The sequence below is a fragment of the Chaetodon auriga genome, chromosome 21 (assembly GCF_051107435.1).
Source record: "Chaetodon auriga isolate fChaAug3 chromosome 21, fChaAug3.hap1, whole genome shotgun sequence".
Lineage (NCBI taxonomy): Eukaryota > Metazoa > Chordata > Actinopteri > Chaetodontiformes > Chaetodontidae > Chaetodon > Chaetodon auriga.
The window spans coordinates 4,263,146-4,279,964 of record NC_135094.1 but is presented as its reverse complement, the minus strand read 5'-3'; the positions used below and the strand labels follow the sequence as shown (position 1 = coordinate 4,279,964).

The window sequence follows — 16,819 nt, the reverse complement described above, 5'->3', positions numbered from 1 at the left end:
ACGGACAGACAGACAGGGAGAGTGTGATCTCAATGGATCTGCACTCATTATTTCTTCCTCTCCCTCTCTCCCTCTTTTGTTTTTAACGCCACCATGTCAAACACCTCCACACCATAAGCAGATTGGGAGTCAGCAGGTGTGTGTTTGTGTGCATGACAGAGTGTGTCGTGTGTGTGTGCGCGCGCGCTTTTTGGGGGATGGGTGGCATCCCTATTGCCATGGGAACAAGGGCTTGTAAAAAAGAAAGTAATTTGTCTGGTTTCTATGGCAACCTGCTACACAACAGCAAGCCCTGAGAGATGCTGCATGCACCTGCAACGAGGCTGAGGACACTTCATGCTATGTGTGTGTTTAAGTATGAGCAAACACGAGCGTTTTACCGCGCAGGAAAACAGAAACATGTGCTGTCATGATGCTCCTGCCAACAGGTTTCCATGTGCACACTCCAGTATATCATGGAAAATAACTTTTTAGTGTTCCAGGGTCTTTTAAAGCAATATTACAGGCTGCAAACACAACAAGCCCACACAGAGGTGAAAAAGCATTAAGAAGCGTTAGTTTTCACAGGGAAACAACGTTTTTCTGTGACTCTTAAGGAGATGTTGGGATGTCACAGAGATTCACCTGCAAAGCATCTTTTACTTTAATGCAGGTTGCACTTTAAATGTGTTAAATCCCAGAAATCACACCCGAGCTGCCCGCTGCCACTCACTCACCGCGGACTGACGGTGTTTCTCTGCATTGTGGCGGCGCGGCGCGGCGAGAGGCGGAGTCGTGAGGGCGGTGCAAAGGAGGCAAAAAGAGGCAGAGAGAGAGAGAGAGAGAGAGACGGTCCCCGGTTTGAAAGCCGGTAATTACTGACGTGCCTTCCCGAGGAGGAGAGCAGTCGCTGCTGGGAGAGCAGCCCGGTGGCGGACGAACAGGGGCTCCGTCAAACCACCGGGGCGATGAGGAGAGGAGCGGACGGACCACAGAGAGCCCCTCTGCCGCAGAGGAAACCCGGATTAGGCTGATCTGACAAACAGCTCTCCCGGCATCCCCGGTGCGTCCACGCCGCGTCACGAGCCCACCCGGCCAACCCACCCTCCTCGACCACCCATCGGGTTGTGTGGCGGCTCGGTGGTGTAGGGTGGAGCTGGACGCACGAGCAGCCGGCTGGATCTGCGAGATCTCCGTCATCGCCGGGTCGGTCCCCCCTCCCCGTTCCCCTGTTTAGGTATGTACAACCTGGCGTCAGTTTAGTGTGCAGCGCGTCTGCTCTGCAACCTGTCCGAGTGCACACAGAAGCTCTGAAATCACTGAGCAGTTTTAGGAGGAGCTGAATAAGTCTGATCATGAGAACACTTTGGCTCTGCGATTTTTTCTCTGTTGCGCACAGAGCCGCGCAGCTTGCAGAGGGCACTGAACGCAGCAGGGTGCTGCTTATTAAATGTAAAGTGGGCTGTCAGCGTGCTTTCTAACCGCAGAGCAGAGGAGCGCCGGTTCATTTAACAGCTTTCTCTCTTTTGTACGATTCCAGCGGATGAGCGAACCCCGGGGACAGCGGCGCACCTGTGACCGGAGGAGAGTTGGATTCTCCCCGGTTGGCGACCTCCTGCTCCGGTGGACAAATCCTCCCACCGCCCGGCGTCAACTCTCCTCCACCATCCTGAGAGCGACGGCGCCCACCGATGCGTCCGGCGGCCCCTGATGCTCGGCAGTGCTCCGGGGCTTTCCGGTCGGTGGGAGAGGCTCGAGCCGCGGCCGCGCGCTAGGATGCTGCGCCAGGTGTTGCACGCGGGCCTGAGGACCTCCTTCCACGCGCTGGGCCGGTTCGTGGCGAGCCACCCGGTGTTCTTCGCCTCGGCGCCCGTGCTCCTCTCCATCCTGCTGGGGGCCAGCTTCAGCCGGTACCGCGTGGAGGAGGACGTGGAGAGCCTGCTCGCGCCCAAGCACAGCCTGGCCAAGATAGAGGGCAACCTGGTGGACAGCCTGTTCCCCATGAACCGCTCCAAGCACGCGCTCTACTCCGACCTGCAGACGCCGGGTCGCTACGGGCGCGTGATTGTCACCACCCGAAAGGGGAGCGTGCTGGATCCGGTTCATCTGGACACCATACTGAAGGTACGCGCGCGCACGGCACGCGCACACGCTGATTCTTAAAAGTCAGTGCTTCTCAATGGGAGCTGACAAACTAGGATGATAAATGAAGTGGGATCCTTAAAAAGTGCTTTGAAGTAACACTGTGCACACATGCAAAATCAGCAACCACCAATCAGCAAATGCTTATAAAAATAGACACAATGTTAGCACTTTAAACAGCTCTCTTGTGATTCATTTTCGTAGAAAAAAATAACATCTGTGCCTTTTAAACCACAGTTTATATGCCATAAAATGAGGCTACAATGCATCTTCTGAGTCCAAGTTTAAAAACAAATCAATTCCCCATCATATTCAGAAACACACACGGAGGCAAAGGTCAGAGTCTGCAGGCCGGAGCACATATGCAAACTGTCTTCCTCCTCATTCTCGGTGATTGATGGCCGTTAAGCAGAACAACCCAGTCCCATTTCAAATAACGCCGGCAACCTTTGTGGTTATGAAGCAGAGCAGTTTAATTACAAAGCAGAGTTAGCTGCAGCTCTGAGGCCGCTCTCTCTCTGTTTGTGTTCCTAAATGGATTTATGAGTATTAGCTTGACACCCCTGGAGCAATTAGCCAAATGATTTCATGAAGTTGTGTGGTTGTAATCAGAGCTTGCTGACTAATAGGCCAGAGACACTGAGCTGTATTGTGTAGACTGTGTTAGTGCGTGTGTGCTTGTAGCCTACATACCCCATGCAGAATGCCTGTTTCTGTGTGTCTCTAAGTGTATGTCAAATATGGTTATTGTGACCCACTTTAAACAGACCCATAACTCCGTCCACAGAGGACTGCCACAGTTAGAGACTGGCTAGTTTAGAGCTGTGCATCATTTACTGCAAACAGGCTGCGAAACACACACGTTGGTGCATAACAGAGAGCGGTGTGAGAGGAAAAAACTCACTGTTACATAATCTTACACTCCCAGCAGTCGACTTGTGCATCAGTCTGCGAGCTCCTACGTTTCCCAAAATGCCATCCAACAACCCTGCGAGAAAGGGTCTGAACCTGTTGCATGAGAGAGAATAGCAGTGATAGCCAGGCCGAGACAGGAGTTCCACTTGCAACAAGAGGAGGAATTGTAAGTCACACCCGATGACTCAATTGAATTTTGGACGACTTAAGCTTTGGTCAGTGAAGGAATCTGTAACTCTTCTTCTCATTAATTAGTGTCTCTGTAGGACTGTGAGTCAAACGATGCTCACGTCAAAGCACAACCTTACCTCCATCACTCTTGTCCAGGGAGTTCATTTAGTTTTCTGTCCCATTTATGCTGGAAATCCCTTGGTGTGGTTTTGGACAGACTTACATGGTCCCCAGAGGATGAAGCCTCGTGACTTTGCTGAGCCCCTGACTCCATCTATTTTAGCACCACCATCAGGTCTAAATTTAAATGTGTCCAACTCTTTATGACCAAATACCTGCAAAACTAAAGACAATCCCATCAGCCTCAGCCCTTCTTTGTTTTTACGACTAAATAGCAAACATTAGCATGCTAACATGCTGAATTAAGACAGTCGATATTTGAACATCAGTATGTTAACATTGTCATTATGAGCATGTTAGCATGCTGACGTTAGCATTTAGCCAGCACAGAGCTGCTAGCATGGCTGCAGACTCTTAGTGGATTAAAGATCTTCACCTGTAGGACCTGATATTTTGGAATGAATATTCTCATAAAAAAATACAGATTGGGCCTTTAAAATGAATTTAGTGATCTGAGGCACCTGCACGGGGAATTTTAAGGTCCTTTCAAGAAATTTCTGACAATAATAATGACAGATTGGTGAGATTCTGCAGTGAAAAGTCACAAAGATGACAATGAGAATTTGGGTAAATCTCAACAAACTTTCAGAACTAATCAATGTTCAGGCGACATTCCAACACACACACACACACACACACACACACACACACACACACACACGCACACACGCACACACACACACACACACACACACACACGCACACACACACACACGCCCTCCCTCTCTGGAGTCAATGCAGCATTCTGAGGCGGGAGACGGCTCTGCCCATGTTCGCTGTGGCGAAGACTGGCATCAGGCCTGTTGCTTAGTAACCAGGACCGTGGATGCTGGCGCTGTTGTAATCTCGCCATAGAAACGGAGGGAGGATTCATTGTTACTCCGTCGAGTGAAGACACACACACCTACACGCACACTCCCCCGCACGTCTCTTTCTCTTATTCACTCAAACAAACAGCTAGAGAGGAGCAGGGCGTGGGGGAGGGGATCTCTGAGGAACTTTGGGGGGATGTTTTTAAGCCCGTCTGTGTGCTCCAGGGCTGATTCAGAGAAAAGTTGTTCACTGCAGTCGTTGAACCAACGTGAGATTTTCAGGGTGTACGACAGTTTTATCAAACACCAGCAAACCATGTGATATGTTTGGGTTGTGTGCATCTCTGTGCAGCTGCTGGACTTTTAAGTACAGAGGTGACTGTGTTCCAATTAGTGCATGAAGAGTCAATAAATAAAGTTCCTTTACAAGAGAAACAGCTAGAAAGTCGAAGCACATGAAGAAGGTGAGTGAGCCACACGTACAGAGTTTCACTGTGAGAAACTTTGGAACTTTTTTTGCTCTTGTCACAGTTTATTCTCATAAAACTGGGCCACTGGGACGCTCATTTCTTTCATGTTTGGGGTGTTTTCTCCGCACAGCTCCACAGGCGGATCTACCAGATGCAGGTGATGGTCCCGGCAGCAGGCTTCAACAGCTTCAACTACTCCTTCTCCTACCTCTGTCTCCCCGATGACAAGAATGTCTGCATCATAGATGACATCATCCGTGCCATGGAGGAGATTCAGGCAGCTCGCACCTCCAACCGCTCCGTCCCGATCCTGCGGTACCCGATCACGCAGCTGGCGGACGGCCGGCAGGCGTACATTGGCCACCAGCTGGGTGGCGTGCAGGGCTGGGGTCCCAGCGGGGCGGTACGTGGACCGGGGACAGGGGCCAGGGGAGAAGGTGTACGTTCAGCCAGGGCGTTGCAGCTCACCTACTACCTCCAAGCCCGCGGTGGCCTGATGGACCGGGTGGCCAACCAATGGGAAAAGGCCTTCTGTGCTGAGTTACAGCACTTTGCAGCGTTGCACCCAAAGCTGGGCCTGTACCCTTCCACTTCCTCGTCTCTGAGGACAGACTTCCAGTTCTCCTCGGTTCTAGCACGCCGCCCCCTGTTGGCCAGCTTGGGGGTGTGTGGTGTGCTGGCTGTCCTCTGCTGCTCTATGAGGGACTGTGTGAGGTCGAAACCCTGGTTGGGACTGTTGGCTCTGCTGTCAATCACACTGTCAGGCCTCACTGCTGCTGGGATACTCAACCTGACCGGGGCCACCTACAACTCTACGTACCTGGGCATCCCTTTCGTCATGCTTGGTAGGTTTAAAACTTATACTCTTAAAAGTGAAATAACAAATAGAAAGGAAAAATTTTATCTTTTGAGTCTTTGTAATTCTGTGCTTTGATGTCCTCAGCTCCTTTTGTTTGGAAGTGGCTTCTCAGTTCAGGACATTTTTGGATGCACACTTTTTGAGAACTCATGGTTGTTAAATGCAGAGAAGTCTTAGTGAAAAAAAAAACAGCAAAACAATGGATTAAGGCGGAGGGAAATCAAAGGAAAGTGAAGCTGAAACATGGCAGGTGGGAGCCGCGGTGAACACTGCCATTGCTTTTATATCACAGGCTGCCTGTGTTCGCCGTCTGCTTTTTGAGTACCTGTGATGGGTTTTGCAGATGCCAGCCTCAGGCTGAAAACCATTTCAAAGTAGACAGATCATCAGAATGACTGACAAGTGGCAGGGCATGAACTTGACTTACAGAGAGGGAGGATGATGGCACTAACAATACATTTTGTGACTGGGGGCATAAACTTAATCCAAAGGCTCTGAAAAGTAAGTTGTAAAGGTTCATGAACTGGAGTTTGGAACCAATCCAGAGCTGGAGCCAGAAGATTTCTCACTATTTTGAAATGACAAATTTTGTAACTTTCTGAAACCAGTGATCCAACAATCCCCCCCCCCCCCGCCATTGACCGGCTGTCAAGTTAATTATGGGCGGTTGTCTTGAATCATGTCCTCTCTGTCCTGAAAATGAGACAAAACCCAAGTTTGGATTATAGACTAATAAATCATTATACGCTGATTGTTGGAAACATTGCTTCGGTGTTGCCCACAGACGGGCAGTGCTCCAGCTCTCCATTGGCTACAGCAGGGACTGCAGGGTAGAAGTCTGTATTCTGCATGAATTATAGCTGCTGTAGGTTTTTGTGGCCATGTATAGTAGGAGTGACCTGATGTGTGTTGCACATACAGATGTGGTAAGTATAGATCTGTATGTAACAGATCGTGATTTACACATTCTTGCATACAACACAAAGTCAACAGTCTTTTTTCTGTTGACAGACAGTTGACTTCAGGAACAAGAACGGTTAATTTTAGTGTTGAGTTTTGACTTTGAAGAGTTTTACTGTTCATTGAGACACACTGACTTCAAAGTCTCCCCAGATAGCAACATAAATTCAGGTTATCTGCCAATAATGAGCTGATACCAGCGCTCTCCCTCGCTTTCTTAGATTTAAAATATGTACTGTATACCTCACTGTGTGGAACTCAATCGGTTGATTTTTTTATGTAAGGCAGAAGGCCAGGAATTGCTGTGGCACCAAAAAATGAGTTAGTGGCCAAGTGTGACTCAGTGGATGTAAATTAAAGCAGAAACACTGAATTTTATAAAGCAATGGAGAAACTGTATTTAATGTGGATCGATCGCATCATGGCTGAAGCCCCGTCCCGTTAATAAGGTCAGTATGCCCAGACTACCATAATTCATAGATATACTGCAGACCTGACGCCACAGTACTCAAGACCAAAGTCCTCAAGAGGGCAGCCCACAAATCTGGAGGGGCGACATTTTCAGTTTAGAAAATAAAATACTTTAATGAGGAAGTATGTCTGGTGCAGACTGCAGGAGTGTTGCAGTGTTTCAGGTACACTTGAGGCAAATGTGACTGTTTTTCATTCCCAAATGCATTGATTGTGGTGGAGTTAATTATCAGCAGCTTGCATGTTGAAAGTTTAATTTATTTGTTTGGACAGTGAGAGTATGGACAAACAAAAAAATTAATAAGACAACAAACTAGGAACACACAGAAAGTGTGGAGTTTATCTTGAGTACACACATGCTAAATACTACAGGATGTGCTATATGTAACCACTCACGCTCACATGTAGTCCAAACCATAATTACTCTGTAATGCGGAGGAGGAAGGGCTGCTGTCAGGCTTAAAATAAATGTGGAGAAAGCAGAGGAGAGGGTGAGGGGGCTCGATGGAATATCGCTGTAAATGGGGGTCGAGAGAAGGATTCGCAGAGCGGAGAATGAAGTTAAACTGCAGTTAGAGGGAAGGAAAGCAGGCAGGGAGGATTTTTCAGAATCGAGTGGGCAGACGGAAAAAGGTGGGAGGAAGTGTGAGGAGAGAGAGAAGGATGTGTGGTTTCACAGCAGGGAGAGAGGCGACAGGAGAGGGAGAAATATAGTAGATACTGATGTTTTTAAAAAAAACTGTTTCTGTCATCAGTTAATGATGTAAAGGTGTTGCTTTAGTCATCTGTGCATCCATTTACTCATAACATCGTCCATTTTCAAAACATTTCAATTGGGAGAGATCCAAGTTTTTGTGGTTTTGAATCTCGAGAAGTTTTTCAGTTTTGACCAAACTTCACTGATGTGATGATTTGCAGTTTTTCTCAGTCTCATAATAAGATATTTTCTGATGTTTCCTTGGGCTCTGCGAGAGTCGTGCCAGGCATTTTTCACTATTTCTCTGACATTTTATAATGTCAAAAAAGGATGAATCTTTAAACAGTCATACTTTTACTCACTCGAGGCTGTTTTTTCTCCTTTACAGCATTTAAAATGAACTGCGTTTGAGAAGTTTACCTTAGTTTTTGCATGTTTGAATGGAGAGTTTTCAGTGTCTGAAATCCATTTTATGACACAACAGTAACATCGAGGGACTGGAAAGCATTCTGGCAAAGGAAACATCTTCATTTTCTGTGATTTTTCTTGTGTTAGTACCTGAATGTGAGTGTCTGTGTGTGTGTGTGTGTGTGTGTGTGTGTGTGTGTGTGTGCGTGTGTGTGTGTGTGTGTGTGTTTGTCCATGAGTGCGCATTAGCCCGTCTCAAGCGCTGGTAAATATCAGAATCTCTGGGCAAGTGGCTCTCTTTTTGTTCTCATCTTCTCTCTGCAAGATTAACCTCTCCGCCTCTCTTCACTGTCATTCACTGTCTAATTCCCTCTCTTTCACACACACACACACACACACACACACACACAGGTGCACACACACGTGTTTCCATCACTCCGGAGGACATTACACTGACTGACAGTCATTTCCTGGAGAATTACCCGAACCTTAACCCAAGTCTTCACTCTAAAATGTAATGATGTCATGTTATGGTTACTTGCATTTTGTCCTCATAAGGAGGGCGAGTCCTCACAATGCATAAACAGATTAATGTCCCCACAACGTGAGTAATACATGATCTCTCTCGTACACACACACACACACACACACACACACACTTGCACACACATCACAGGTCTGCAGACTTTCTCAGCTGCACCCACGCCTGAAGTGTCGGTACGTTATGCCTCTGCTAAGGTGTTAAGTGTTTCGCCATGGTGAGGTCACTGGAGAGAGAGAGAGAGAGAGAGAGAGGAGTGGGGGGGGGGGGGGGTAATGTGTGTCACTGGTGACTCACGGGTGCCATGGCAACCATGGAAGAGGAAACCATTAAAAACCATCTGCCGCACATACTGTATATAAACATGTATGTGCATGCACGCGAGACTGGACTGATGCACTCAGTCACCTCAAATGAACACTGATGAGTGCTGTTGAATCAATGTATTAAAACCTGAGTTTTGACGTGGTACTACTGATGTTTGCAGCTATAAATCTATTCAGTGTGGAGACTTTGTTTTTATGCATCTGTTGGATTACAACTTGTTCTATATTAAACATAATTTAAGTTTGTTTTAATGACTAATTATCTCTGTTGAGAACTGTGAAATTCTTAAATTCTCATGTGGTGCAGCTCCGGGAAATGACCAATTTCCCAACTAGGATTGTTAAAGTCACACGAAAACTGCATTTCCATGGTGTGGTCTGTCTATGATTTCGCATATTCCCAGTTTAAACAGGATTGAGGTGTGACAGTATGCAGAGAGGACTCTTCAAAAGCAAGCAGGCTGAGTTACTGCAGTTCCTTTTGCAACGGTGTGATTCCTCAAAATGGATAAATTGAGGCCAAGCACGGACCAATCAAAGCATTCTAGGGTACCTGTACCTGAGTTTTGTGTATGTGCAGGTGGAAGGTACGTTGAGCAGTTAGATTAGCGTAGCCTAGCTTAAGTTCAGTAGCGGCTACTCTCTAAAGAAGGGAAGTAAACCTATTTATCATTGATATATTATCATGTTTTAAAGCTGCAATGATGAATGTGTTAGCAAGCAGTTGCATTCATGCATCTAGTGGACTCTTAGCCACGTTAGCATTCATTTGTTGTTGAGTTTCTGTCCACCTGACAAATCCAATATTAACTCTTCGCTCTGTTTTGGTTTTCATCAACTCCTGAAAGACAAATCTGAATCTTAGCTGCTAAATGCTTCACCAGCTAGTCGCTGACTTTGTGTCTCTGCTGGTTGGTGCTGAGTGTGCAGCAAACAGTGTGTTTATCCCTTTTTCTTTGTTGGAAATAGCTGCCTGCTGCAGCTGGAAATTTTGATGAGAGCAATCAACCACCAGGGTGTAATCAAGACACCCCAGGAAAAAAAGGAAACAAGTTGTTTGGAAATTAGCTAGTTTGGAGACTGAGCCAAATCTGTGGGTTGTAAAATCAAATCAGTGAGCTGAAAGAAGCTCAAATGCTCCACAGTGCTTCATCACTCTGAGCATCTCATTTTATATTATGTATAGGATTTTTAAAAATAGCCTTCCTTGAGTTTCTTGGGGTAAATACTGAAGATAGTACAGGTTTCATTCAACTCAAAGTCCTATTTCTGTTTCCCATCAGGCCATGGGCTCTTCGGCTCCTTCGAGATGCTGTCATCGTGGAGGCGAACCCGGGAGGACCAGCATGTGAAGGAGCGTGTGGCGAGCGTCTTCGAGGACGTCATGCTGCGTTTCTCCGGGTCCACCATGCTCCACCTGATGACCCTGGGCCTGGCCGCCTCGCCGCTCACCAACATGGAGGCTGTCCGGCTCTTCTGCCGCACTGCCGCCTTGGCTGTCACCATCAGCTATGTCTACATGTTGTCTTTCTACAGTTCCTGTCTGGTGTTCACTGGATACTTAGAGACCGGGTACAGACATGGCTGCTTCTGCCGGCGTGTCCCCAAACCGGACCGGCTGGACTCTAAACCGGCCTGGTACAGGTGTCTCATGTACACTCGCTACCAGGATGAGACTCAAACAACCAACCCACCACATGGGGTCAGTCACAGTCACGCACACATGCCAAATCCTAACCTAACTCACACACATGCACACACGCATCCGCTTACAGCGAACAATCCTGCCACGCACGGACACGGCCACGGCCACATGGCTAACTCCACACACACACATCCACACCCACACACACACTCCACAGCTAACACGGACCTTCACCCTCCGGACTCTCACCTTTTGCTGGGGTGTGTGAGGCGATGCTATGGAGACTGGATCACTAACACCTATGTCAAACCCTTCGTGGTCCTGCTGTATCTGGTTTACATCTCCTTTGGACTGATGGGCTTCCTACAGGTGAGGCAACAATACATCATCAAATCACACCACATAGCCACATGGCGGCCATTTTCCTTGGATGTCACGCTGAGGCTTGCTCATGTAAAAAATATTTGCCATAGCTCCTATGGTTAGAGTTTTGGTACATACGTATGTATATATCATAGTATTGTCACTATTTCTGTACATATGTATGAAAAATAAAAAAATGTTTCTGTTGTTGACAGGTGACCCAGGGTTCAGATCCCAGTGCACTGGTTGCAATGGATACAGCGACAGTATTGTACACCCGTGCCCAGCAGCGTTACTTCAGCTCGTACTCGCCTGTCATTGGATTTTACATATATGAGAGTGCCCCCTACTGGAACGCTTCGGTGCAGCGGGATCTGCTGGAATATGCCAAAGGCTTCCAGCGAATCAGCTGGCTGGAAGCTTACCTGAACTACCTGTCAGATCGCAACCAGTCCACCAGCCAGCCGCGGGAAAACTTCACCCGCACCCTCCGCCACTCCTTCCTCCGCGAGCCGCAGTTCGCCCACTTTGCCGACGACATCATATTCGCTGAGCGCGGTCAGGGCGAGGAGCCAGATGTGGCGGCGTCCCGCATCTTCCTGGTGGCAAAGACGACGGAGAACAAGCGCGAGGAGATGTCAGTGCTGCTGGACACGCTGCGACGCCTGTCGCTGACCTCACGAGTCCGCTTCCTGATCTTCAACCCCTCCTTCGTCTACCTGGACCGCTACGCTGCAGCGGTCAGCTCCCCCCTCAGACACTCACTGCTGGCGGTGCTCTTCCTGTTGGGTCTGTCCTCGCTGGCCGTCGTGGAGCCGCTGGTCTCCGTGTGGCTGGGCCTCACCCTGCTCTCCGTCCAGTTCGGGGTGCTGGGCTTCATGACCTTGTGGGGTGTGGAGCTCGACTGCATGTCTGTGTTGTGTCTGATCTCAGCCTTGGGGCACTCGGCAGACTGCAGCGGCCCCCTCCTCTGCGGTTTCGCCTCGGGTCGGGGTGACAGCAGGACTCGCTGGGTGAGAGTGGCGCTGGAGAGACACGGGGTCCCCTCCCTGCAGACGCTCATCTGCTACAGCGCCGCTCTGGTGCCTGTTGGCTCTGTGCGCTCCAACCTCACACGCACTCTGTTCCGCTGCCTCACCCTCACGGCCGGCTGCTCGGCCCTGCACACGCTCGCGTTCCTGCCCACCCTCCTCACCTTCCTGCCTCCCTCCAAGAGCCGGGGACACCGGCCTGAAGGAGAGGGGCAGAGGCAGGAGGTGGAGTGCGTTGAAATGAATGACAGCACTCGAGTGGTCGACCAGATCACCACTGTCTAAAAGCGCGGGCACTGCCGGCCGGGAGCTGGTTCGGTGTAGTCTGAGCAGCTTCGATGCACGCTGCCGACACGAATGCTGATCCCTTTGAAGAGGAAGAGTGTCACTGAGGGAAAGAAGAAGAGAAATAGAGGAAGAGTGTCAAGAGGAAGCAAACAAGTTACCTGCTTGTTACTAGTTCTGCGTGGCATGTGAACGAGCTCTTTCCCAAAGAGCCAATCAGAAGTCGAGGATCAGCTTGAGGCCAGGCCCTGGATGTGATGTCACCACAGACGAAGTGCCACATTTTTCGCGTCTCCAAAACTTGCTTTAGATCTGATCACGTTGTTTGGCTACTGCTATCTGTTCGCCATATCAAGTTGCACAAATACAGCTACAATCACACGAGGCAATCATCTGTATGACTCAAGTATTTCTACTTCAATGCTGGACAAATAAAGTCAGATCAAGAAAACGTACATAAATGCTTCTGGCTTCTATGCAGGTGATGATATTTTCAGTTGAGTATTTAAATGGATTCTTCATGTGTTTTAAAACGTCTGAACAAAGAACAGATTAGGATAACCAAAATCAAGGGTGCAACTACTTTAATACGTACCACAATTCTTTAAATTAAAGGGCCATCTCATTTTAATTTGAAAACAAACATTTTTTTCACTTTCGGTATCGAGCCATGCAGGTGTTTGTGGTGGAAACATGGCTTTCCTGAACTACTGTCTACAGAAGAAACAGTCCATCTACAGTCAGTTTGGACTCTTTTTACTCATTATCCAGAATGCACAAATCAATATGGGCTGGGTCAACCTGACTAGCATGGTTTTGCCCAATGGTATAAGAATTTGTTTTGTCCCTCGACAGTCAATTAACAAAATGTTTGATCCCAACCTAGCCCGTGAGCTTAAGCCAATCAGATCTCTCGCTGCAGACATGGTGCTACATACAGTAGACTTAACCATCTTGATCAGTCAACAAGTATTTGTCTGCGAGTCACCACATATGCATAGGAAAAATCCTCAAACCTCTCCGGAGAAAAACACAATAAAATAAAGCACATCACTGTAAAAATGTACCGTACTTCCAACACAATGTGCATTTGTGCTTTTTTCTGTTTCTGAAATCCGGTCATGGATACAGATCCAAGTTTTATTCACTCTAAATGTCCGATCACTCAAAGCTTTGGAAGTGATAATAGCATGACTCCACTATAATGAGAGCTATCGTCAAGAAAGGATGTCAGCACCTACACGAGTGTCTCCGTTCTTTCTGACCTGTAAATCGGTTTGAATGGAAATACTGTTCTCTTTCAACCTCCTACGGTTCTCCTCCCTGAAGGGAAAGGTTTTTTATTCCTGAAATCATCTCTGTGGCTGAAGGTCCGTGTGTGTGGGAGTGCTTCCTGTTTTTAATACATGCTCCTCTCCAACGGTTGAATGAAAGTATTGTTCAGGCTCTGTGCGGGCGCCACAACCATCAGTAGGACAAGAGCGTGATCCCTCACCGGCCTCCAACCCGCGAGCCCTGCCAGTTGTTTTCCTCATGCACGACCTCCACCTGGAGGTACCTCTAAGTGTGGGCTGCATCATCTTTTGTCAATTACAAAGCACTTCTTTCTAAATATAATCCACATACAAAGGGATCCTCACTGCTGTGGAACATTTAGAAATGGTAAATTATGGCAAAATTGAACATCCTTGAAAAACCGTGCATGTTGAGTGCAAAACACCAGCCAATATACCCATCAAAATCTTAAACAATCCGACCTTTTCCCCTTCTTTTGAAATCAATATCAACCCTTTCTTTGCATAACTAATAGCCCATTGGTTTACACTAAAGATTGAGCTCTCGGGGTAGAATTGCACAGGATGCAGCAGGACCGTCAGGACCCAGAGACGCCTCCTGCAACAAATCAATGAGGCTGTCAATCCAAACGCAGTTTATGGCTGCTTCCATGGCATCGGGGCTGAGGTTCACAAGTGGATGGAGGTAGAAGCTGCAGAGAGTGATGTGAGATGTAAAATACTGGGCTGCAATTTACTATTAGGTACAATAAATACACACAGTGTGTAGCAAAGTGAGAAACTGAGGTTTGATGCATACAGTGTGGTCCGTTATGTCACGCAGACCTCGAATGGGGAAATAGTTTGGTCTTATTTAAGCTTGTTAGCATGCTAATGTTTGCTAATTTGCACGAAACCCAAATTACAGCTGAGGCTGAACTTTGGTTTTGCAGATATTTCCTCAGAAACCAAAGTGCTGAACTGTGTCTGACAAACAGTTTGGTCATCTTTCCAGATGAGGCACACACATTTAGTTCATGCTGTAATCACTGAAGTTCTGCTGTCCTTCAGTTGCATTCATTTTCTCTCTTTTGAGTCAACGCACAGCTGGTCCTGTCTCACATCAGGCCTCCACCATGTTAAAGATGTGGCTTCTTTGAGGTTTTATGGTTGCTGCCATCCTTCAAACTGCATTACAGCGTCCTTCTGTAGTCCTAACCAGTGTCCAGTGTTCTTTATTCATTTCATTAGTTCCTTCTGCCCTTCCCACTACTTCCATACACTGAAACTGTTTTAGACTGATCTCTGATAATCCTAAGGCTGATTTCAAAAAAGGTGGGATTTTCAGTCTGAAAGGTGTTGATGAGCAGTGTTAAATGCCTACACCTGGGCCCTGGACTGTACCATCTGCCACAGCAAAGGAGGGTCTGAGGATAAACTCTTTTTGTTTGTGTATTTTGCAGTTAATTTACGTTTTGTTTAGTTACTTAGTCCCAGTTAAAATTACAAGCTGTCTACTGTTAACTTGCAGTCTCTGTGTTTTGTCCTCCCCTCATTTGTTTGATTGGTTTGGCCTGCTGGTACATGTGTTCCCCTGTTTGTCAGCTCAGTTTTGTCTTAGTCCAACTCAGATAAATCACCTCGTTTTGTTGCAGTTCAGTTTCTTTTCCTTTACGTCTTGTGGGCCCAATTAAGTTAATGATCTTTTCCAAATTCTGCATTGCTCTTTCTCATTTTTGGAATAAATGAAAACACTTTTAATACATAAAATTTGCAGAATGCTGCATCCTATGTCCTGCTGCTCCGTCCCTGACATGGACGCATAACAACTTTGACCTCATTCTGGGAGATTTTGGAAACTTAATGTACCCAAGATGTGACCTTTCAGAATGGGACTGCTGCTGTCCTGCCTACGTCAAGAGGCAGGTATGGGGGGCATATTGTCTTAGCATCACGCATTCACATTTAAATCTCAGTAATCTAGTCACACAGGACAGCCCAGATGCTCTTTCAGCAGCAGAAAAGGCCATTTTTGCAAAGACGTTATGAGTTTTCAGTTGGAATAATTCGTCGTGTCTGGTTTTCCCTCTGCAGAAAAGAGAGAGAAAAGGTTGCCGGTGGGATTTTGATTCACTTGAGCTTGAACTGTGCTCACACACACGCGCACATACACACACACAGTGACAACCAACTCCCCCAAAAGTGCTGCGTCACTGAAGAAGAGCAATAACGTGCTGCAGTCCTGCTTTGCTCCACTGATCTGATACAGTTCTGTTATCCCTCAGTAAAAATGAACAAAGGCTGACACTTGATCTCCGGTGGAAAACTCACTGTAGTCTTTATTGCCCTCTTGTGGTCGGTGTCAACTACTTAATTATCTATATACCTCACACACGCACACACACACACACGCACTGTGCAGACAAGTAAAAACACTGAGATTTGTGTCGCCCCGAGGCTGCTCTTGTCTTGTTTGGATTCATTTCACATCTGACGTCAGATGCCATTCCTCACTGCCGAGCCACCAGACTGTGTGTGTGTGTGTGTGTGTGTGTGTGTGTGTGTGTGTGTGTGTGTGTGTGTGTGTGAGAGTGAGAGAGAGAGAGAGAGAGAGAGAGAGAGAGAGGTGTTTGACCGGTTTGTCAACCTGAATCCAACATTTCATACTTGAGTCCACCATGTAATTTTTGCCTGTTTTTGCAATTTGCTGCATACTTGTCTGTGGACAAGACAAGTGCATGCACACACGCATGCACACACACACTCACACACACACAAATACAGACACACCAGATAAAGGCTAATACTCTGTCCAGGAACTGTCTGGCCCTGCATCCTGTAATACCAGCTGCTGCCCTCCAGTCATACTGAGAAAGAAAAACATAGATATACAACAGATAGATAGATGGATGGACAGTTAGACAGACAGACAGATGGACAGATAGACAGACAACACTGTTCAAGATTGTTTGCTATCATTATTATCTACCATGCGTGTCTTCCCTCCTCCCTCTCCTCTGTGGGGGTGTGTCATTATTTGGTTTACTGTTTCCCGCAGGCACACCTCACGTTACATTTCAGAATGTCTGATTTCCTGAACGCACCTCACGCACAAACTCTGGCACCTGACCCGACCGATGCTCTTGTATAAGAAACAGGTGGATTCTGGAGGAGCGAGGGAGAGCGACTGAGAGGAAAACACTGACAGAAGCCTGGACGGATATTTCAGCAGTGGCAGTCCTGGACTAAAGATTGGCAGATAAATCTATGATGGGAGTGATGGAGAGACA

The 16,819-nt window shown here is 47.4% G+C and overlaps 1 protein-coding gene across 1 annotated transcript; it reads left to right on the top strand.

The window, feature by feature from the left end:
• Positions 1-796: 796 nt before the first annotated feature.
• On the top strand, positions 797-12,602 carry ptchd1 (patched domain containing 1). The gene is made up of 5 exons (XM_076721466.1): positions 797-1,216; positions 1,520-2,103; positions 4,800-5,514; positions 10,215-10,945; positions 11,155-12,602. Exons 2-5 carry the CDS (start codon positions 1,690-1,692, stop codon positions 12,253-12,255), a joined length of 2,961 nt encoding a protein of 986 aa, XP_076577581.1. The 5' UTR covers positions 797-1,216; positions 1,520-1,689; the 3' UTR covers positions 12,256-12,602.
• The last annotated feature ends 4,217 nt before the right edge of the window (positions 12,603-16,819 follow it).

Coding starts and splice junctions, on each gene's coding strand:
- ptchd1 (XM_076721466.1), top strand. CDS start 1,690: ATGCTCGGCAGTGCTCCGGGGCTTTCCGGTCGGTGGGAGAGGCTCGAG. Junction 2,104..4,799: donor ATCTGGACACCATACTGAAG/GTACGCGCGCGC, acceptor TTCTCCGCACAG/CTCCACAGGCGGATCTACCA. Junction 10,946..11,154: donor GACTGATGGGCTTCCTACAG/GTGAGGCAACAA, acceptor TGTTGTTGACAG/GTGACCCAGGGTTCAGATCC.